Below are 22,348 nucleotides of genomic sequence, written 5' to 3' on the forward strand. Positions count from 1 at the left end.
GAATGTCTGCTCTATTATTAGATTAGGGTCGATCCGGCGAAGGCTTGATAAGGCGGGGTGGGCGTGCCGCCGCGACCCGCAATCGATTCGCCCCCGCTCCACTGCTCTGCTTCTATTTAGTTACAAACTAGTTATAGTGCAGGGCTAATATCGACGTTGCAGAGGGAATATTAATATTAGTTTGAAGATGGAGCGTCGTGGAAATGTATAGTGATGGATCATACATATCTCGTCCAAGTTACAGTCCAGGACTCTCACAGCGTCTACTTTGCAATTTCTCGTTGCAACAGAAAGGGTTGAATGCATATAAAAGAGAAAATAAAATTTTCTTTCTTTTGTACCTTGCTGCATTTCTTTCTAATACAGCGATATATTGCAATTTTATTGATTGAAAAATGAACTGGAAATAGTACTTTTTATTGCGTCACATCGCACAGCATTTATATTGTTCATAAATAAAAAATTCGAAACCAGATATCCTCAACTCAGGAATTTATCTATTATTATGCATATAATCATATATGTATATAAAATACATGGTATAATTAATGAGTTTATTGTGTACTTTTTATGTTTTCTTGTTCATCCTTTTTCATTGCTTTTAATTTTATTTATCATAATTTGGATTAGTCCTCAAAACACTATTAATTTCCTTTTAAGTATTTGTCTAGAGAATATGATATGAACCAGAAAATAAATAAGTTGCTGTACTTTCGATGTTTAGTGATCTGTTTGATGCTATCTCTACACCCACATCCCTTCATTCCATTTATTTCAGTAGTTTTATAGTAGGTACGTTCTGACGAAGAGAAATGGAAACACGACAGGTCATGTTCATTGATAGTCAAACTTGCAAGTTTTTATTTTCACTTCCAATCAGTTTCCTTATACCCTATACACTTATAAGTTTTGTCGTATTGATAACAATAGATTCTAAATAGAAATTTCAAGTAGTAGTAGTATTAATTTTAAAATATTAATATAATTAATGTTTAAAATATATGTTTTTTGTAGTCTTGACATATCTGATATTGTTAGCCATAAAAACTATATGAGATGTCCAAATAATCGGTTATAGTCTATTTGTCATAACCATTAGAAATGAGTAGGTATGGCAAATACACTTTCAATGTATAGAAGTTACAAACACGTGGGAAAATAACTGACTGTGAAATATACCAGTGTTCAACTAGACAGAAAAACTCGAAAGAAACAGAATTTAGAAGTTAAATTTTCGAAAATGACATAAGGCGACTTGGTTTGATAACTATATATTCAACATATGATCGGCTCCGGGATCAGGGTTCAGCCCCGTAATCTCAGTCGGTAGCTCCGCTATGGCTCCCTCGAGGGTATTTTTGAAAGTCAATAAACTTGAGGCGGTATAATCAGCGCCAAATTACTTAGATTTACTACATGTTTCAAGATATGTCTATATGAAACAGAACTTTTGAAAATCAATATTCCAATTGGGTGGGACAAAAGAAATGTGAATTTGCGTAGTTCTCAATATTTATATCTACGCAAAAAACATTGAGTAGAAATATATTACACACAACTTGTCTTTTTTATTTAGTTGTCAAAATATAAGACGGAAACTAATTTCTAAATCATGGGACATTTGTTTATAATTATTAATGTGATTCCTGTGCCAAGGAACCGCCTCAAAGTGTTTTAAATTGGATATAAATGAAAGAGTATGGAATATTTTAATGCGAAAAGTTTTTTACTCTTAGTCCCTGACAGTTTTCTAACATATTGACGACCTCGGTGGCACAGTGGTAAAGTCTAAGTGGTAAAGCCTCTAAACCGAGAGGTCCTGGGCTCGATCCCTGGTCGGGTCATGATGGAAAATGATCTTTTTCTGATTGGCCCGGGTCTTGGATGTTTATCTATAGGTATATGTATTTGTTATGAAATATAGTATCGTTAAGTTAGTATCCCATAACATAATTCTCGAACTTACTTTGGGGCTAGCTCAATCTGTGTGATTTGTCCTAATATATTTCTTTATTTGTATTCATGAATAGATTTATAAATCATCGTGGTGGCGAACGATGGAGCCATAATACAAGAAAAGTAGAACGACTAGAAAGAGATTTACAGAGCATACAAAAAATAAATTCGTAGTACTAAGTACCTGAAAAAAGGTAGTTCCTCACGTTTTGCTTGCTTGTATGCATAAGTGCAAATAAAGACAGAGGCTAAATGTTATTTATAATTATTTTTTTAAAAGTAGAAGCATAGTTTGTGGTCCTCAGTGTACACTGTAGTGTATGTGCCGGGAAACCCTCATATCGATCTGAATCGCCGCCGCCTGAAATATTAATGTGGCCGGAATGGGTCATCATCATACGCATGTACGATTGTTGCTTTACAAGTAACCACTTCTCATTCAGTAAGCTACTTTTTCTTTATTTAATAGAAATAGTACCTACCTACTTCAATTTTGCCTGATAATTAAATAGAAGACCATAATACAAATGTTTGATCGCGAATAATGTAGGTAATATCTTCTTCTTCTCCGCCTTTTTAACGATACGGATGTAGGTCTCCTTCAGCTATTTTTGACGATCTTGAACAATCTTAATCCACTTCACACGTGCTGTTCTCTAGACCAGCGCAATTGCGGTCTTCCTAGTTTGGTGTGTTTCACCCGCATTTAATTGTAATAGATATAAATAAAATCAATGTAAGTGTGATGCCTAAACTTATATTTAAAAAAATAATACTAAAATATAAAAGCACTACAGACAAAAATTACTAATTTATCAATCGTCAGTTTCCTGAAATTTCCAATAGAGCCGAGGCAGACCCCCGGGGTACAACATAGTATTGATCTGGATAAGGGCCAGCCCTTTAAATGTATTACCCTCAAAATATAATTATTTATAGGATACAAAATAAATTATGGGAAAGGTTAAGAGCAGATGTGGCAAGGGAAAATAGGTCGACGAGTTCAAGGTATAGGTCACGCGAGGGTGAGATACTCGTCCAGTCATGTGTTTGTGTGCGATTTCTGATGGGCAATTACAAATTAATATAATATTGCATACTGATTTCGCCTTCAGGCTGCGCTTCTGTGGATCTTCGCGTTACAATAAATCTATCCGTGAAGTGTGCGTACGTGAAGCTGTCGAAGAACTATTGCGCACAGATCTATGTCTTTGATTTATCTATGAATAACCTAAAATTATTTATCTTCTAAGCCTATCCGTATTCCAAATTCATCAATTTCGTTCAGAGCTTTAGGTAGCCCAGTTATCAACTATTGATAGCAAAATATACGTGCGAGGCAAAGCCGGCCACTATAATAAAGCAGAGTATGTAATGATCAAAAGCACGCATATCATGACATTTTTCAAAATACTCGTAAGTAGTGTTGTTTCAAAGTACTAGAAGTAAAACATTGAATAGAGCACTTGCCTTATAATGTTGCGAATAGTGTTTTGAAAATTATGATATACATATATAGAAAACCCACAAATTTGAAATTAAATTAAATTCATTACAAATTAAGTTAGGATAGCGACGCATTTCGAGACAAAAAAAACGCTGTAAACGCCACGCTTCACTTTTATCGCCGGATCGCGGAGTGACCCAAAACACGCAATGAGTACCTACTCGTATTTAAAATGTCTACCGCAGGACCCGACTTTATCTCCCACTGCTTTGAATAGTAGTGACAGATAACTAATTAGTTAAGCACTATTCTATTTTTTAAAACTCATATTTGTTTTCATTAATACTTTAGGTGTCAAGACACACATTTAGACCGATTGTTTAGTTCCCAATAAATATATTTGTAATCTTTGTTCACATATCGTGTTAGTACAAATACACTAAAATGATGTATCAGTAATTAATGTATATACCTATATCACTCAGATTACGACTGATAACATCCCTTATTAAATTAAATGGTAGAAGGTGTGTCTAAAGAGGTTTACTTTGTTTATGTTGCCACTGCTGTTTTTATGACTTTATAGAAGCTTTATACTAACTAAGCCCCAGACTGTTCATGTTAGTCACCGCTTAGACTACTTCTGTAGCCAAATAGTCATCATGCTGGTCTACTACACTGGATTTGGGTTCAATCCTCGGCCAGGTCAAAATGGAAAATTATATTTTTCAGATTGACCTGGGTCTTGTTTATCTATACATATAAGTCTATTTTATACAACATAGCATGTTGAAGTAGTATCCCATAACAAAAGTCGCGATATTACTGATTTTGTGAAATCTTGATCTTTGTGACTGGTCCGTATATAATATTTAAAAAAATACCAGATTGTTAAAAAAAAAAAATAAAAAAATTGTTTCAGAGCGCGACGAGCGTGCGTTGGAGTAGATGAGGCGACGCCGGTCGTCGCCATGAGCTAGCGGCATGGGGGGCGAGGGGGCGGGCCGCGGCGCCGCGCGCTGGCACGTGGGCGACTCGCCCCCGCGCGCGCCCATGGGCTTCGCGGCGCCGGCGCCCGCGCAGGAAGCGCTGCTCGACCGCGGGCTCGCGCCGCACCCCGCGGTCGCGCCCGTGGTTACCAACGCCTCTCTGCAGCGGGCGCACTCCAGGTCAATATAGACTTTTGATTGAGATTTATACAAAAATGAAATATTTCCACAAGTCCACTGTAAGCTCTGGCTTATCGCGATAATGCATTGCCATCGGAAGTAAACCCATGTGTAAATTTTCATGAGCCGTTCCCGGCGTGCTATAAGCCGTTACCTCGTCATCAGCCAATCCTGGATTCACCATCAGATCATGCATATCATAATAATGCAGTGTCTTCTAAAATAAACGTGTATACTTAATTTCTGTTCAATCTGTTGAAGATATTTGCTTCAAAATGTAGTTGAAACATTCCACCTAACGAACATTTTTCAACACACATACATATTCAAATAAACTAACATACTTTGCAAATAAAATAAAAGCTTATAAAAAAATAAATACCATAAATAAGAAATTAGCTGGAAATACGTCGTAACACCTCTACGCCGTGACACCGCTACAGCTACAGTTGCGTACATATAAAAGAAATGGTTGCGTACTACGCCGTAGAGGCCCTGTAGGAGATCCGAAGCACAAGCTTCGAGCGCTACGACTCGTTTGATCGCTACGAAATATTACTCACGCCTTGATCATTTTCTTGGACTAGGTTTTGATAACAATTATTTAATATATATCTGTCTGTTTGCCTGAACGACCGTGATAAACACATACATACTACTGGGCGAATTTTAGAACGGTTTTCACCAATAGTGTGATTCCAGAGGTTAAGGTGTATAATTGATTATGGTTTTACCCGAGTGAAACTAAGACGGGCCGCTAATAAATAAATAAACAAATACGTTTCCAGATCGATGTCGTCGCTGCCGCCGGAGCCGTTCATGATGCTGCGCGCCAAGGCGCTGAGCAAGCGCGTCATCATCAACGTGGGCGGCGTGCGGCACGAGGTGCTGTGGCGCACGCTGGAGCGGCTGCCGCACACCCGGCTCGGCAGGCTGCGCGATTGCAACACGCACGAGGCCATCACTGAACTCTGCGACGACTACTCGCTCCAAGACAACGAGTATTTCTTTGACAGGTGAATTTTCTCTCTGTGTCGCCATTGAACGTCGGAGCCTAGGGTCCGCTCAGAATTACATGATTAGTTCAAGTTGTAAAGCTAGTAGGAGAGCCTGTGAACTTTAAGACACATAAAACTGACATTGTATTATCAGTAGCAATTTATTTTCCGCCACATACGAAATGGGCGTTTTAGGCACAACTATTGTTTTATTTGACAAAGTTAAAGTTTATTATATTACGTCATAGACCTGCTCAGAACTTAGCGATTGCTGATATAAAACGCGTGTGTATTAATAGGACAAATTAAATCTGGCCTGTGTGACAGATTACGATTTAATGATAACTAAAACATCTAACTTGAAATAACTTCATTTATTCTTGTCGGGACTAATATTTTGTACTATATTTCCAGGCACCCCAAAAGTTTCAGTTCAATACTAAACTTCTACCGCACTGGCAAGTTGCATTTAGTAGACGAAATGTGCGTGTTAGCATTTAGCGACGACCTGGAGTACTGGGGCGTGGATGAGCTGTACCTGGAGTCGTGTTGCCAACACAAGTACCACCAGAGGAAGGAGCACGTCCATGAGGAAATGAGGAAGGAAGCCGAAAGTCTGCGGCAGCGCGAGGAAGAAGAGTTCGGACAAGGAACCTGCGCGCAGTACCAGAAGTGGCTCTGGGACTTACTCGAGAAGCCCACTACGAGTATTGCGGCCAGGGTAATGTATCGACTGATCTTGTAGCTAAGTCAGAATTAGTTAATATTACTAATCATGTCTCTCTAGGAAAGCTGCCAAGGATGTAAATAATTATGTACGAGAGGTATTACACTCTTTACTATGAGTAGTTTAGTTTTGTTCAGTTGTAAAACAATGCAGACATTTCAAATTTCACAAATGCACTGTTACAAATGTTACGCGTAGTGCGGAGGTACAAAAACCAAACAAAATATATTCGCAATATACTACTAAACAATTATATTTTTATTCATTAATGCATTCTAAGCACATGTTTATCACATAATAAGATATCACTGCACTATGCACATAGTGCCTAAACTATTACATTTAGAAGAATTATGTACTTATTATCAAAATAATTGTTGTCAATACTCTTTCGTACATTAGACAAAATTTTAAACAATATTTCTTTGCACACTACATATTATTCCAATACACGTTGGTGTATGTACGTATAGTAGATTGTATTTATTAACTTATTTACTTTTAAAATCAATGTCTTGGTGATTCAAATTCTAGATGAAAAGATCTTTATTTATACTTTGTTTTTTTTTTAATCGTAATAACTAAATGTATTTAAAAAAAACTTGTCAAGAATTCGAATCACTACAAGTGTTCATATAAAAAGAATTGGTCTGAGTAGTTACTGGTGTATTTTGTATAAGTATGACGTTATGTATGTGGTGCATGAATAACATCTACCTTCGTCTTCTTTGGTGTTGTATGTCTCGTGTTGTATGACTTATGGAATGTGGTGTTGTGTCTATCGTGACCATGACATGTGATCGCTTTTGTCGAAGCTAGATTTTTGTTACGGTTTTTTGCTTCGTCTTTTAGCACTCCCTGTTTTATAACAGTTTCGACAACAGCGGTGCTTCTAGACCGTATGTAAGTATTATTTCATTTTATCATGTAATTATATTTAAAAACAACCATCAACTTAACATAACTATATTAACTATATTGAAACAGACTTTCTGCTTATTAATATTTTTTGATTTATTGAAGGTTTTCTAAGTACTTTATGCACTTATTCTAACATTGTATGTTTAGTAAAAAATAAATTCAAACTGTATTTATACACTGCAGTTATATGCAAATTCTTATTGACAGTTTGATGAGACAGGAATTTGCGATTTCATTTGAGTTTTATGGCAATACTGAGTAACAGTCTATAAACATCAAATAGAGTGACCGTCTGTGAACAGGCAAGTAACTCTGTTTACTAGTTTATTTGATAAATTTGCCTTAAAATCCATATGAATATATATCGAAACAGTTCAAAATTTATAAAAATCGTGCCTGCTTAAACGTTTATTTATTTCTGTAATATACTTCTATAAAATATCTTTTGGATCGAATGTGTCTTTGGTTAACGTTAATTTTATATCTAATTATAAATGTTCACAGCCGCGTCGATTTTTCTCCTAATGGAGAGTTCGAAAACAAAGCTTAATTGTTGTCGCAAAATTGCAAATATGGGATGGGCTTCCGCGATGTGACCAACCCGCCGCCAACGGCGCTCGGGGCCCGCGTGCGTTGTGGCACGGGACGGAAAGTGCGCCCTGCGCACACGCGTGCGCAGTGCGCGCCCCGCGCCCGCGCCGCCTCCCACTACGGCTGAGCGCCGCTACGCCGGCGTCCCCTCCTCCCCTTTCTCCAGTCTGCTGACCACTCCCGGCTCCGCTCCGCATCTTCCAGGTTCCTTTCCATCATGTACCCACCAGCGCTTCCGCTTCGTGGTACTGAACCGATTAACCGAGCGACGCGGGCGATGAACGGACGCGCGTGCATTCTTCTGCCCTCTGGCGCTCCAACGCCCGTCCGTTCACCCAGATGTAATATTATTTTACATTTTACTTACCCACACTTCGTCTACACAACACTACTTACATAATCACACAAATAGATGTTATTTTTACACCAAAATTTAAGCAATACTATTAAGACATTATGATATAAGATATTGGCTTTGATCGTTTTACCTACTTGTATATACTCTTACATATTATACTTACTACGATAATAATATATCGTAGCATACCGATGTACAAATACGTAAGAAAACATTGTACATGTACTTAGTTCTGTATAGACACTTGCATATAAAGACTGACACATGTGACATATAATATGTTAGAAATAAACCTTGGAAGCAACACTAGAGTGTGGCGCCACGGTGCGGCCCGCTGACGCCCGCCTGCTTGCAGGTCATCGCGGTCATCTCGATCCTCTTCATAGTGCTGTCCACGATAGGGCTCACTCTCAACACCATCCCCTCGATGCAATGGTACGACGAAAAGGGCGCGCCCATGGACAACCCGCAGCTGGCCATGGTCGAGGCTGTATGCATCACCTGGTTCACGCTAGAGTATGTGCTGCGATTCAGTGCTTCGCCGGATAAGTGGAAGTTTTTCAAGGGTGGACTCAACGTTATAGACTTACTGGCGATATTGCCCTATTTCGTATCCCTTTTTCTGCTCGAAACGAATAAGAACGCGACGGACCAGTTTCAAGACGTGCGTCGGGTCGTTCAGATTTTCCGTATAATGCGAATATTGCGAATTCTTAAACTCGCGCGGCATTCGACCGGGCTGCAGTCGCTCGGCTTCACGCTCAGAAACTCTTATAAAGAGCTCGGACTACTCATGTTGTTCCTTGCGATGGGAGTGCTCATATTTTCCTCACTGGCGTACTTCGCCGAGAAGGAAGAACCAGGGACAAAATTCATTTCCATTCCGGAAACGTTCTGGTGGGCCGGCATCACCATGACCACAGTCGGATACGGTGACATTTACCCCACGACCCCGTTGGGCAAGGTCATCGGCTCAGTTTGCTGTATTTGCGGCGTGTTGGTAATTGCGTTACCCATCCCGATTATCGTCAACAATTTCGCCGAGTTTTACAAGAATCAGATGCGGCGCGAAAAGGCTCTGAAGCGGCGAGAGGCATTGGAGCGCGCCAAGCGCGAGGGCTCCATCGTTTCCTTCCACCACATTAATCTGCGCGATGCGTTCGCTAAGAGTATGGATCTCATCGATGTCATCGTAGATACAGGTCAGTATCAGGTAGAACCCATGCTTGCGCCGCTTGTTCAGTCCATGTCATGTGTCCTTCCGTGAATGCAACCTTCACTGCGCACGCATGCCTCTCGTGCTCATCTTGCATTTGTGTTATGAATGTTGAATGAACGCACGTCTAATCGTTTAGCTCTCCGGAATCGCAGACATCTTCAAATCAAAACAGTTCACGTTACATCGCAGCTAAAGCTATCTTCACCCGTTCGTTCCAACGAGGTGCACTCAGAATATTTTATTCATTGTCTTCAGGTGACAAGTGCGTCCTCATTGAGGCGAGAGACGACGCCAGATGAGCTACTTGCTACTATCGCACAGTCGTCACGCTCGACCCCCTTTTCTTATATCGTAGTTTGGGTCGAGCTCGCGTCGCGTATATCTTGCGATGTGCGACGAAGACACTCTAATCTAAGGTCGATTATATTGTCAGCGTAAGCCTAACGCTTCTAGAAATTAACACCTCTTCTGTGGACTGTTCGATGTGTGTATCCGGAGGACGCTGGATTTCATTGACTGTTCGTGTGGAATGTGTGTTGTGTAGTCACGCTGCTGTTTATTGTCATTTGTCAATATAAAGTACTGTTTATTTAACACAAATTAAGTTTATAATAGAATAACAAGTATTCGAATGGGGAATAAGGAAGCGCCGCTACTTACGCTGGTGTGTGTCTCCAGGACACCAAATGTCGCAGGCGGACGCGACTAGCTTGGAGGGCGAGGAGCCAGCAACCACGGGCTGCTACCGGCAGTACGAGCACGTCATTTCTGGTAAACTGCAACAGAGTACCGACCCCAATCAGGTAAGCATATATGTCGACTACTGGGTGCGTCCATGCCTTGGATTTTGCTGAGCGGTAAATTGATAATTTAATATCTCGTTCTTTCTCTCATTATCTAGTTTTTTTTTTCAGAAGTTTTCTAAGCATATCTCTTTCAATCATTAAAATACACAGTAATTTAATAAACAAAAATAGCCATGTTTTACTTCTATGAAGATGTTACTTTTAATGTTACTTTAAATTTATCAAGTCAGTTTACTGGCAGGTAATAAATTTTAAGTTTAATCCATGTCGGGACGCATCCACTTATATCGAAGCAAGGAACCCAGGCTTGCGCTAACACTGTAAGGTCGCAGTTTCAGAGCAGTCCTAAGAAAGAGCGCCGGTACTCCAACGAAGGGCCTGGCACGCCAGAAAAGCGCATGCTTATAAATCCAGATCCTACACCAGTAAGAATCCAAGATACTTTGTTATACTTCTTAATATGCTAACAAATATATCTCACTTCAATATCTAAGTAATGCTGCTTCGTAATAATACAACAATAAATTTAAGTAATGAAAATTTTGCAATTCAATTTCTTTCACACAAGGCGTTTGTAGAAAACTGTTACTCAAGACAACGATAACTGGTACATAGGTCAATATAAGGGGATTTTTATAAAACATAAATAGGTTAAATTTAGAAATATTCTAGCTTTATATTATGACAGTTAACAGCTTTTTAACGGAATAGCTGTAGTTCATAACCGTAACCACTAATAATTACTCTTTTTCTAGGAAAGGAAGATGGCTGAAAAACAGCTTGACTTGGATCAGCTGCCTTCTGAGTTTGAATGTTGTTTTTGCACGTTTAAGGTACTAAAGTAACTAATAAGAACGTGTATTACAACCGCTAACATGAATAACTTTCTCGTATTATATTTGTTTGCATGTTTAGTTAAGTTATTGGTGTGTATTTATAACGTTATAAACATATCCCTATTCATTAGAAATTCTCCATACTGAGGGCACTATGTAAGTATAATTTCAATTGGATAATAATCAATTTTTCTATTTCACATAATTTGAATTTGCTTTATAGAACATTTTGTTAATATATAGAGGTTGAGTGACAAGATGTACCTATAGTCATGTATCTAATATAACCAATGCATTTGCCGATAAAAATATACCTATGATTACCTCTGCAAAAACCTGGATTTATTTAGGTATTTGGGTGGAGTATTCTTTAATTCTCATCTCTTATTCAGGTCTCTTGCCAAGGGACTCGTAACATAAACTTATTTAAAATAGCCGGTTTCATTCACGTTATTTTCTTTGGGATGCCAAATAATATATCTATTTCAGTATTTCCAGTATTGGCAATCGTCTTCCCGCCTAAAAAGCGGGAAGTGATTGAAACCGGGTTATACAAATAGGTAACAGGGTAATTGGTGCCTCTTTCCTGCGTAGGGTTACAAGGAGTTCATAGACGCGGAACAGTTGATGCCGATGTCGACCTCGGACCTACGACAGCCGGTGTGCGTGGAACTGGCCTGTCTGCAGCGGCACCCCGCCCCACGCGCCCTGCCCGAAGCCACGCCCAATAGCCTCGACAGCCCTGGTGAGCACCTAGTTATGTACATGGCAAATGTAACCAATGAAGCATTCTTTTTTATCTCTCATAATCGGAAAGTAGTGTGTGTTTGAGCGTCGGTCGGGATAAACTCAGAGATTGCTTCCTTCTCGAGGGTAGGAAGAGAATTCTAAAAATACCTTGATATTATTAAGAAAAGAAATCTATCCATGATATTGTTATTATAAATAACCAGTGTTACTAAAACCGCGTATGGAAATTGATTCCTTGCGACAATTGCAACAATCCAGGTACTAAGTACCTAATTCAAATACACACACAAATGCATACATAATGTTTAAATCCAATTTAAATGATCCCAAATTCTGTCAAGCATTAAGTATATTTTGGCTATGTTTGCATAGAAATTTTCACGTAGACGTAGGGACGTGTTTACCAATATAATTAATTTTCCGTCATGAACCACTTATATTTTGTGTTCAATAAAATGCTCATTGCTTACATTTGAATAAAAATCTAAATTTTTTGTATGAATGAAACTGTATTATAGTAAATTTCCTGTAGATATTTACCCCTGATAATACTTCATAAACGTTGTCTTCGTTATTCACTTGTGTCATCACCTGTCGATGTCTTGCTAGCACTTGATTACTATATATTTTATGTACCTTACGTGTATGTAGTATAAACGGGCAGCACACATCCCACGATCGGATCGAGCGCGGCTCCATATACGTCTTGTCTTACATTACAGATACATTTGCGTCATGCCTTACGCACCCTTTTCCTTCAGAGGGCGACATCGCATGCGAGAACGACTCGTCAAACTTGTATGTGAATCCCCTGGACGGTAGCGGAGGCGGCGCGGGCGCGGGTGCCGGGGTACCGGCAGAGTTTAGCGGAGTGCGCAAGAGTGCTTCGGGGGATGGGGGCGTGTTGTGTGCGAAAAGTTCGCAGGCCGAAGGTTCGCCACGGGGCTCGCGGTCCAGCTTGGCGGTGGGCATGGCCGGGCCGGCGTCGGCGGCACGGCTCGACGCCTCGCGCACCAGCCTGCCGCAGCCGCTGGACGACGCGGCCATCCCCGGCCTACCGCCGGACGACGCCAAACCCAAACACAGAAAAGCGCGATTCCAACAGGTAAGTCACGTTGCGCGACTTTACCGGCCAGCTGAGTATCGCACCTACTATGTGTATGTTTACTATGTGTGCCGTTATCGTTAATGTCTGCACGGCGTAGTACACTGTTGGAAGATAAATGCATGCTTTTGGTATAAATTAACCTTCCTGTTAAGTAAGATTACGACAAATTTCGTCCTCAGGACTGGTCGGAGGAGGAGAGGAGGCCACCGAGAGGGATAGCTACGAGGATAATCAATCATCACATCCTCTTTGGTAAATATTTGATGACAGATGGCGTAGACGAATGATGAAAATACTACATATCCTCCAATTAGATGTCGTACATGGCGACCAAGGGATAAAGAGCCTTTACAGATGATAGCCAACTACAGCATTCCCAAAGGGGGATTTCAGTTGATAATGTTTTTCATTTATTTTTTCCAGTAATTTAACAATATGCATGGTCAAAAAATGTACAAACAGATAAAGAAATTACTTCCAAAAGAATGCACAGAACAGTCATAAACATACCCACACTAATTATAAAACCAAACGTTTCAGGTAAGAACGGCAACAAGCGGGAGGACGCTCGCTCGCGCTCCATCCTCAAGAACAAGGAGTCGCGCGGCACCGACAGCGAGCTGCTGCTGCAGGACACCACGTCTCTTGGCGCTAATGTAAGTACAGACAAATCTTGCAGTTTAGAACGGCAACAAGCGGGAAGACGCTCGCAAATTTAGCAGTCCTATTTATTTATTTTATAAGACCTACATTTGTTAATTGACGCCTTTGGAGAAAGAAAGGGCTGCAAGTTTGTTGCGTCGCTGCGTCATTACTTGCGCCATGGAAGTCGGCAGTAGATTTAGTTTAAGTAATATTTTGAGTAAGTAGTATAAATTTAAGATAGAAGAAGTAATATACATTTGAATTCCAATATAACTTAAGTGCCTGTGTAGGAAGGCCTATAAATAGGGATGAATTGTGTCAGATATATGAGGAGGTTTAGGGTGGATGAAGGAATTGTAGAAAAACAGACATTGGGCCGACCCCATTTAATGGGATAAGGTAATATAGATGATAATGTGAGTACTTAGGCTACATACACAGATGTACAAGAACCCGGTGGTCCTATTCGAAGCCATTTCTTTTCCTGTTATAGTATAAGAGGAAAATAAAATAACAGCCAGCCTGAAGTTACGAGTAACATAAACAAAAAACCTACTTCGACACGCTTACAATTTCAATACATTAAAACAATATTTAACTTTCAGGGTGACTCGGGTAGCGAATCATCGCCAATTCGACTGAAAGACTTCAGAGGACAAAACCACAGAGGTGGAGCACAAGAACGTGACAACCTCGTGTCGTAGGCAGCACGTCAGAATGTCATATTGTAAAATGACAAGTGAGAATGCTGATGGCCTCGCCCCGTCACTAGCTACACGAATACTACATAAGTACGTTTTACTTAGAGCGCAATAACATTATAAAAATAATTTTAACATATCATTGGGCGATTGTGACTGCTTGTTGATATAGATTTTCATTTCGTAGGAAATTATAAATATTGTAAAAAATATATTACTTAATGTAATAATCGTTCATTCCAATCGAAAAGTTGAAGATACCTATTTGTTAAGTTTTTTTACGTGCAATTATTAATTGCTAATTCTAATTTAAGCGATATAGTTTGTACAGCATAGTTGATGAAAAAAGCAATTATTAAAATTAAAAGATTTCTGAAACTGTTACGAATTATGTTTTACCCAAATTCCTATTAGACCCCAACCTCGGTTGTTCCTACTGTACAATAACCTAGTTGAATAGGTATAATTACTACGTAAAACTTAGTGATTATGATGATGATTTGCGAAATATAATATTTGTCCGAAACAAAATTCATGTAGATCGTTATAGGGATATTAGGTACATAGTGATGGGACTAAATAATGATATTTTCCTAATAATTTAGAATTAGCAATCATAGTTAGTGAGACCCAATGCAATAGCGATTGAATACGTAAAATAGGTACTTATGAACAATAAAGTTCAATTAAAGACGACGAAATAATCAACAATGATATTTATTTGGAAGCTAAATTTCTTTCCATAAGTTACTAAGGTGTAGAATAGAAAAATTACAATTATAACATAAATATAGGTATTCAACGTCAGGATGTGCTGGTGTCGTAACATTAAAATTAAAAAATAAATCCGCTGGGAATTTACAATTCAAAACAATTACACTAATTGCAAATGTGTATGTATGTACATTGTTTATACAAAAGATTTTTGATCAAAAAAATAATGCTTTTTTTTTGTTTAAAATATCACAAATACCAAATTGTCATTTATATACATCTAATGGAACAAAGAGAATGGTCCAAAAAAGTAATACTCATTGCAACGAAACACTTAATATAATTAATACTTAATTAAGGAGTAAACATTAAATACAGTATGAGTAAAAATAATAGGATATACTTTGGTTTACAATGAGTAACACTGCCAGGATTTGCACTGGGATTTCAAATTGCCTAGGAATATGAACGTCTGGAATATGAATTGAGTGGTGAGTGCACTCTGCGACAATTATTTTTAGCCTTTGCAATATTTTTATGTTCCTATACGAGTACACCACGTCATGACAAACATATAGTTTTTGAGCAAACACTAAATAATTTTGGCGCCGAATGCACATACAGTAGAATATATAGGTATGACTAAATTATTTAAAGTTCGTACAACGTAATTTGACTTAAAAAATTATATATTTTATCAAAATAACTACTAGTATTTCGTTAAACTTTAATGAGACGTTATAATTTATTCGTAATTTACATCTTACACTGAACACACAGGCACCTTACTTTACTTTGTTGGCAGTGGTCATGGCACACGATACTGTACATAATATTCACAGCTAACAATGCCATCACTGTAATTCCAAACTAACATGGTACAAATACACATTTCAGTATTAACTCATTAATACAATTTTATTTCTTAGACACGAATAATTCAATATGTATGTCATATTTAAATTTAAAGCTTTGGATACTCAAAATTATCACAAAAACATTGTCAGTTTCACTTTCAAGCCAAGTCGACCAAAATATCTATATATTATACAGACAGATTATATATAGGTAATACATACAGATTAGTTTGTTTGTTATGAAAACTCGATTTAAATATTTGATCTCTCTGGTTCAATCAGCTTGGCGTCAATTTGCGTAAAAAATAAATTGAAAAGAAAATCAACAAATTGGAGTACCTACTTACTTACTTTTTATTCTCTCGCGACTAACGCCATGCCTTCAATACTGTATCTCTGTGCTTGGTGTGAAACTACGAAATACATTTAATACCAAAAGAATTCAACATTAAACAATAATACCTATCCATTTGATTCTGAAATATAATGAATAAAAAAAAAACAATAAAAAAACCTATTCGCATTTTTTACAAAATAACAACTTCGACCAATAAATTAAAGGTTATTTTCGATAACGTGCTAACAGAATCGTCATAATAATTAAACTTAACAACTATAATTAACATAAACAGTTGGGTCGACGGATGTTGTTAACCACGCTGCGGAATCGCCACATTGCGGAATTTTCACCATCGTGACCAATGTTGTGGTTATGATTTGGCATGAGTTGATCTAGTATTACGATGAGGTAATCGTGAACCTCATGTGCTGAACACATTGTATTAAACAACATTTCTCGACTTCGTATTTGAGACTGATGTAATTTATAAGAACCCAATGACGAGATAAAGTACATGCATTCCTGATCACCCAACAGAATCCAAATTAGTTTCAAATCATCATTAGTTGTGATTTATTCAGCCAGTATTATAATAGTTCACAATAATGTATTCTGGCATGTCCCAATGACTCAGAACAGTGGTGGCATGTACTGTTACAATACAGTTGCATATTTTTATATATTCCAGGATAATTGAAATGGTAGATATGAGATACTTCGTATCTGAGGCACTATTCTCAATCAAGTCAAGACAGTAAAACACGTGTATAAAAATATAAAGAAAGTTATTTAAAACCTCTTTCACTGGCAAGGAAATAATGTATTTGGACTTAACCAAGACCTGGTTCATTACCATAAAATAGATAAAAATATGCCTCAATGTCCGTAATGATCGCACCACTATGTACTTTACATGCTATTAATGAAGCCAACACGACATTCAAAACATAAAGCTGGTTTTCTTCTCTCGCTGAATGCCGTCAAGAGAACGCTCACTAGAGGTTAAAATTGACTATCAATCAATTTAAAATATTTACATTTAAAAAACAGCAGTCATGCAGTTTCGCGTCATATCGTCAGGCTAAGCTGCCAGCATTAATGGAAAACGCAGAAAAAACAATTTATTCGGCGATCAACACGAGATTAAAACCAGCCAGTACCTATCGGACACGTCGCTGCGCTACGCTTCGCTAACGTACGACCGACATCGGAATGCGACTGATCTGCAAAAACATGTCGCGAACCTAAAATTCCTTGTTCGAATAATTTGAAAACAAAATTATATGTCAATATTTAATTCATAAGTTTGAACACGCGTCTTATTATTATTAATTAACATTTTTAATCTATACACATAGGTATATTGATCGTATAAAACGCATTTGGTGCGTTAAGTTTTGCATGGGGTGATGTGAAAACGCTTGTTCTGCTGGATTTAACGACCATAGATCGCTAGATTGTTGAAATACTCCAAACATGTACATACTCCAAAATCAAAACATAAAATATTTATATTTTAATAATACTTGACTAATTTTTGACTCAAAAGTGCCAGTTGTGGGAACCGAATAAAAACTAATAATACTAGTACATAAATACGTACAGTACAATCCCGCAAATATACCGGTGAAGAAAATCAAAATCACACTTTAATTTGAGAGCTTAACACTTGCACTGTTAACTATTGCATTGTTTGATAACGGCACGGGACATAGATGTAAAATGTGTAGACTACCTGTGCCAGACGATGGTGAGCGCGGGCCGCAGCTTGCTCCAGAGCCAGGGGTAGAGCCCGCCGCCGCGCCAGGCCGCGCGCGCCACGTACTTCACGTAGTCGTACAGGCCCCACGGCGCGTGGCCGCCGTTCACATAGTACACGTACGTGAACCCGTCCTTGCAGTGGCCCTTTATCAGGTAGTAGTAAGGCAGGAAAGAATGTAATCTGAATCTGGAATTAATTGAAAAATAATCACCATTTAAATATAACACTGATATTATCCATGAGCTTCAAGTCGAAAGAGTTATGTGGTAGGGCATTATGTCATACATAACATACTTATCTTTTCTTGTCGAATGTGTTATTGATAACCCTGTGTTATATATGCAGATTTTTATTCAAGTCGCCTAAGGCATCTGACGTGACTTTTACGACTACCTACCGACATTTTGTGGCATACAAACTAGTGAACTGAACTATCAACCATTGTGTAGTTTTCTTCACAATGTTTTTCTTCACTGCAATGCATATGCTATTGATAAAGCTTATGAACAATCACAGTGTCGAGAATACAGTGTCGAGGAATCTCGATAAGAAAACTCATTTTAATGTCATTGTTGGTATTTCTAAAACACCTTACCTTCTTTTTTCATAGAAGAATATAGCCTCAGAGTTAGTAGTGAGCACGTGAAGGAATATGGCCTTGACACGGTGATGGTGCGGCGGCTGCGGCACCGGCCCCGCCAGGTGATTGATCAGCACGTCCAGCAGCATGGTGGCCACGCCCGACCGCCGGTACGACCGCACCACGCCTGCGAAACAGGCATTCATTCAATTCATTTGAACAACTACGGATGCCGACGCGATCCGTGTGATGTGGAGACGAAAATGAAGGAAAGCGGATCGTGGGCTCCGACGCTCAACGGAAGAAACTGGGAAAAGCTCAGATGAGAGGAGGACAAACAAACCAACACACTTTCAGTTTATATATTAGTATGGATGCGTAATTTGGAAGTGACGCTAACGACGCGATACTTAGCTTCAAGTACATTTTGAGTCCTATATTGAGATATAAACAAACTTGAAATATGAGCACATTACTGACTATAAAGCCAGACAAAAGGATACATTAAGGCTGATGTACTGCATGATGCTGTTTCCATGTACATGACACAAAGTAATATCAGACACAATACAAGACAAAAGAATTTGAAATGAAACTATGATTATGATTATCAATATTGAAAAAGATATATACCTGTATCCCTGAATTAGATATTTATATAAACTTTATTGCCTGCATAAGTGTCCAAAGGTTTGAATGCCTGATCAAATAGAGAAGAGAAGTTGAATATAAATATTTGAATAAAAAACTAATTTACCCAGAGAAAGTATGTAGGCTACGAGTGTGTCCTTTGATGCAAACCATCGCGAAAGTATTCCTCTGTCTTCTGCATTCAATTTTAAATAGGGTTTTATCTCAGCTACTATGAGACCAATGATTTGTGACTTGTAAACAGCGGCAAGGGCAAAGAATCTCTCTGATGATGTGATGTCCTCGTACCATGATTGTGGATATTCTATTGGAAACCAATCTCTGCATAGAGATCTCACCTAAAAAAATATTTTATTCAGATTTTCATTAAAAATTGGACAAACCAAAAAAGATAAATTTGTATTTCACTTCTGAATCAAGTAAAGATATTGTTTAAAGTAAATATTTAATCTAGATTGAAAATTTATAAAAACAAAATTGTATTCAAAAGTGGGTGATAGATATGACACACTTTAAATTGCCTGAAATTGATAGATTGAAATGATTGATTATAGCTGTGCATAGAAAATGAATTAGGTCCTTTTATCTGATGACTGAACAGATCATTTAACTTATGACATATTAGAATACATTTTCTATTATGTTCAACTTGAACTTACCTCTTCAAGGTCATCAGGGCACAAGAAACGCAATTGGACATCTTTTAGAGAGCATTTTGCTTCTTTGGACTTCTCAATAATAACTTGGAAGCCCTCAGAAAGGTACCTGTAATATGGAAGTGAGTATATTAACACTAACATCTAGAATCAATTAACCTAAAGGTGGATAATAAAAGAATTGATTTAGTTTATCTGATGATAAGCTGATGTGTAGGTAGTTTGTTGATATATGGAAACTTGATTTAGAATAACAAACCTACCTGGTTATATATATATATATATATATTGTTTGTAATTGTATTTTTAAATATGATATATATGTATAAAATAATTATATAAAAATATATTAATAATCAATATACAAATAGGTATTACATACTTATTATTGTGTTTATTTTTAACATTTTGAATACATATTGTTTTGGCGTTGTGAAAACCAAAACAAAGGTTGTTTGTAACTTGTAATATAGATTACGAAATTTTTGTTTCATGTTCATCTCAAAATGAGAACATTTACGGGAGTTTATTACCTCGTAAAATAAAGGCCGAACTGACAGTGCAATAGTTTCGCAATATTCACACATCCACTATGTAGGCACACATACATTGAATATCTTAAATCTTAAACGTTTATATTGCGTACATGGTTATTCAATTGGGCAATTTCATTCAATTAAAGAGTTCAAAGAAGACAATACATATGTATATAAAATTACTAAGCATGAATTGGATGTGTATCTAAAGGACAATCAAAACAACTTTCAAAATATCACTTACCAACTGAACCCAGCCATTCGGTAGTTTGGCCATTAATACCGCGTGTAAAGGCTTTTCAGAAGTAAATTATCATCCAGATTCCATCTGATATATTATCGCAAACTAAAGAAATTACTCACTACGAAATGTATGAAACGATCGAAGGCGAACTGTTATCATTTTCTGATTTTCTGTATTCATGACATGACAAACGTAGTACCTGTGACAGATGACAAATCAATGACAATTGCAAATGCTAATGATAATGTCATAGTGACGTTTATAACAATGTTACCATTTACAATAGCTCGTTATTTTTCGTAATTTTGAGTTCGTTATATTTATAACGTTTTAAACAAATGATCTTCATTGCTAATATTATTAAAGTGGAAATATTTGCATTTTTGTTTCTATAAAATAATCTAATGAATAAAATCAAGAAATATTATAATTATTAGAATGAAATTTGGCACAGGATTAATTTTTTAAGTATCTATGATCGGGCTACAGGCACAGATACCTATAAAGTAAAAGAGAAGTATGAACCGATTTTAATTCTTTATTTGAAATACCTATGACTTCATTCGACAATGGTCATAGTCATTGATTGATTATATTTATATCGGGGCATGGAATTAGTAGGTACTCCGGAAGTAGGTACTTATTAAATCCATGTGTCGGGCTTAATGACATTTCAATTATTTTATTTTTCACGGACTGTATTATATTTAATCATATTCAAAAACCACCTGCAGCTACCTCACTTACTATACACGTGGACCTCCATGACTGTGATAACACAGGGAAATTAGATCGATCCATGATCGATCAAACTTCAGGCATTGCCTAACAATTAACATACACATATTCAAATATATAGACTTAAGAAGTATAATTCCACACATGTTAGCTTTAGTCGGGCGTGGATCTGATTTCTCATGTGCAACAGACGCGGGCATATCGGCTTACAGGTCGGTATCTGATGCAGCAGGCATCTTCACACGGACTGTCTCGATGCCACTTGACTGCGATGCCATTACGCTACTTGTGAATGTGTCCGATAAATCCATGTTACAATGTGCAGGCCTACAATCACGATTACAATAACAGAATGCACAATATGACTGGGTTTCAGTTCCTTTTTTTTATTGAAGAGTATTATCAATCTTAATCTATCTACTAGATACTTAAATTGTTATATCCCGAATGTAATTGGGAACACGCGAGGATGCGAGAGAGTTTCTTTTAATCACCGTTATATTGTATATGTAGTGGAATTCTGGGACATATTAAAAAAAATTGCACCACCAATGAACCAAATGAAAGGATTTAATCCAAGTGTTAATACGAGTACTTACTTACCTTTATAGTCGGTGAGATTGAGATGGTAGAAAGCACGTAGAATATGGTTGGGCAAAATGTGACATACGTAGCTGCAGGAAGTATACCTACCTATTTGTAGGTACCACTTACAACTACTTTCTATCCCACAGGTGTCTACCTAAATAAAATTATTAAAAAATGAAATTTCCATATTTTTAACTGCTTATTTTTATAACTCAATAGGAGGAAGGATATTTGAACAAGCTTTATTTTTGTTCTCAGTAGCAAAAAGGTTAAGGCGTAAAATTTAGCATATTCCACCCCAGTAATTAATATCTCATGTGGAGTTCAAAATCAGCTGATACGAGATCATTAGGTTGATGATGTATTAGGTTCCGCACTTGAAATGCCACAAAAATTGACAACGAAATGATAGTACTTAAGTATACGTAATCAGTGATAGAGTTATCTATT

General features: G+C 37.5%; 2 protein-coding genes across 6 annotated transcripts in view; one reads left to right on the top strand and one right to left on the bottom strand.

The window, feature by feature from the left end:
- The window catches only part of Shab (Shaker cognate b), a 42,027-nt gene extending 27,411 nt beyond the window's left edge, over positions 1–14,616 (top strand). For 3 of the 5 annotated variants that reach the window (XM_053750494.2, XM_053750496.2, XM_053750495.2), the window contains 12 exons: positions 4,326–4,572; positions 5,361–5,588; positions 5,985–6,291; positions 8,523–9,369; positions 10,065–10,189; positions 10,525–10,617; positions 10,948–11,025; positions 11,623–11,773; positions 12,501–12,883; positions 13,066–13,138; positions 13,427–13,542; positions 14,137–14,616. In XM_053750494.2, the coding sequence (XP_053606469.1) occupies positions 4,388–4,572; positions 5,361–5,588; positions 5,985–6,291; positions 8,523–9,369; positions 10,065–10,189; positions 10,525–10,617; positions 10,948–11,025; positions 11,623–11,773; positions 12,501–12,883; positions 13,066–13,138; positions 13,427–13,542; positions 14,137–14,235 (2,685 nt within the window). In that variant the 5' untranslated portion in view covers positions 4,326–4,387 and the 3' untranslated portion in view covers positions 14,236–14,616. The remainder of the gene's footprint in view (positions 1–4,325; positions 4,573–5,360; positions 5,589–5,984; positions 6,292–8,522; positions 9,370–10,064; positions 10,190–10,524; positions 10,618–10,947; positions 11,026–11,622; positions 11,774–12,500; positions 12,884–13,065; positions 13,139–13,426; positions 13,543–14,136) is intronic. The other 2 variants (XM_053750497.2, XM_053750498.2) reach the window with 2 other exon arrangements.
- Positions 14,617–14,933: 317 nt separating this feature from the next.
- On the bottom strand, positions 14,934–20,770 carry Naa60 (N(alpha)-acetyltransferase 60). The gene is made up of 6 exons (XM_053750621.1): positions 20,573–20,770; positions 19,796–19,901; positions 19,243–19,474; positions 18,501–18,672; positions 17,879–18,091; positions 14,934–17,366 (listed from the first exon to the last, which is right to left on the bottom strand). The coding sequence occupies exons 1-6, from the start codon at positions 20,587–20,589 to the stop codon at positions 17,324–17,326; spliced, it is 783 nt and encodes a 260-aa protein (XP_053606596.1). The 5' UTR covers positions 20,590–20,770; the 3' UTR covers positions 14,934–17,323.
- Between the last annotated feature and the right edge of the window lie 1,578 nt (positions 20,771–22,348).

The sequence above is a fragment of the Plodia interpunctella genome, chromosome 10 (assembly GCF_027563975.2).
Source record: "Plodia interpunctella isolate USDA-ARS_2022_Savannah chromosome 10, ilPloInte3.2, whole genome shotgun sequence".
Taxonomy (NCBI): domain Eukaryota; kingdom Metazoa; phylum Arthropoda; class Insecta; order Lepidoptera; family Pyralidae; genus Plodia; species Plodia interpunctella.

What these genes read in the sequence shown, in the direction of transcription:
- Naa60 (XM_053750621.1), bottom strand. An exon ending in GCCCTGATGACCTTGAAGAG is followed by an intron (nt 19,475 to 19,795) that starts GTAAGTTCAAGT and finishes ATATTTTTTTAG; the next exon opens with GTGAGATCTCTATGCAGAGA. An exon ending in AGCCTACATACTTTCTCTGG is followed by an intron (nt 18,673 to 19,242) that starts GTAAATTAGTTT and finishes CCTGTTTCGCAG; the next exon opens with GCGTGGTGCGGTCGTACCGG.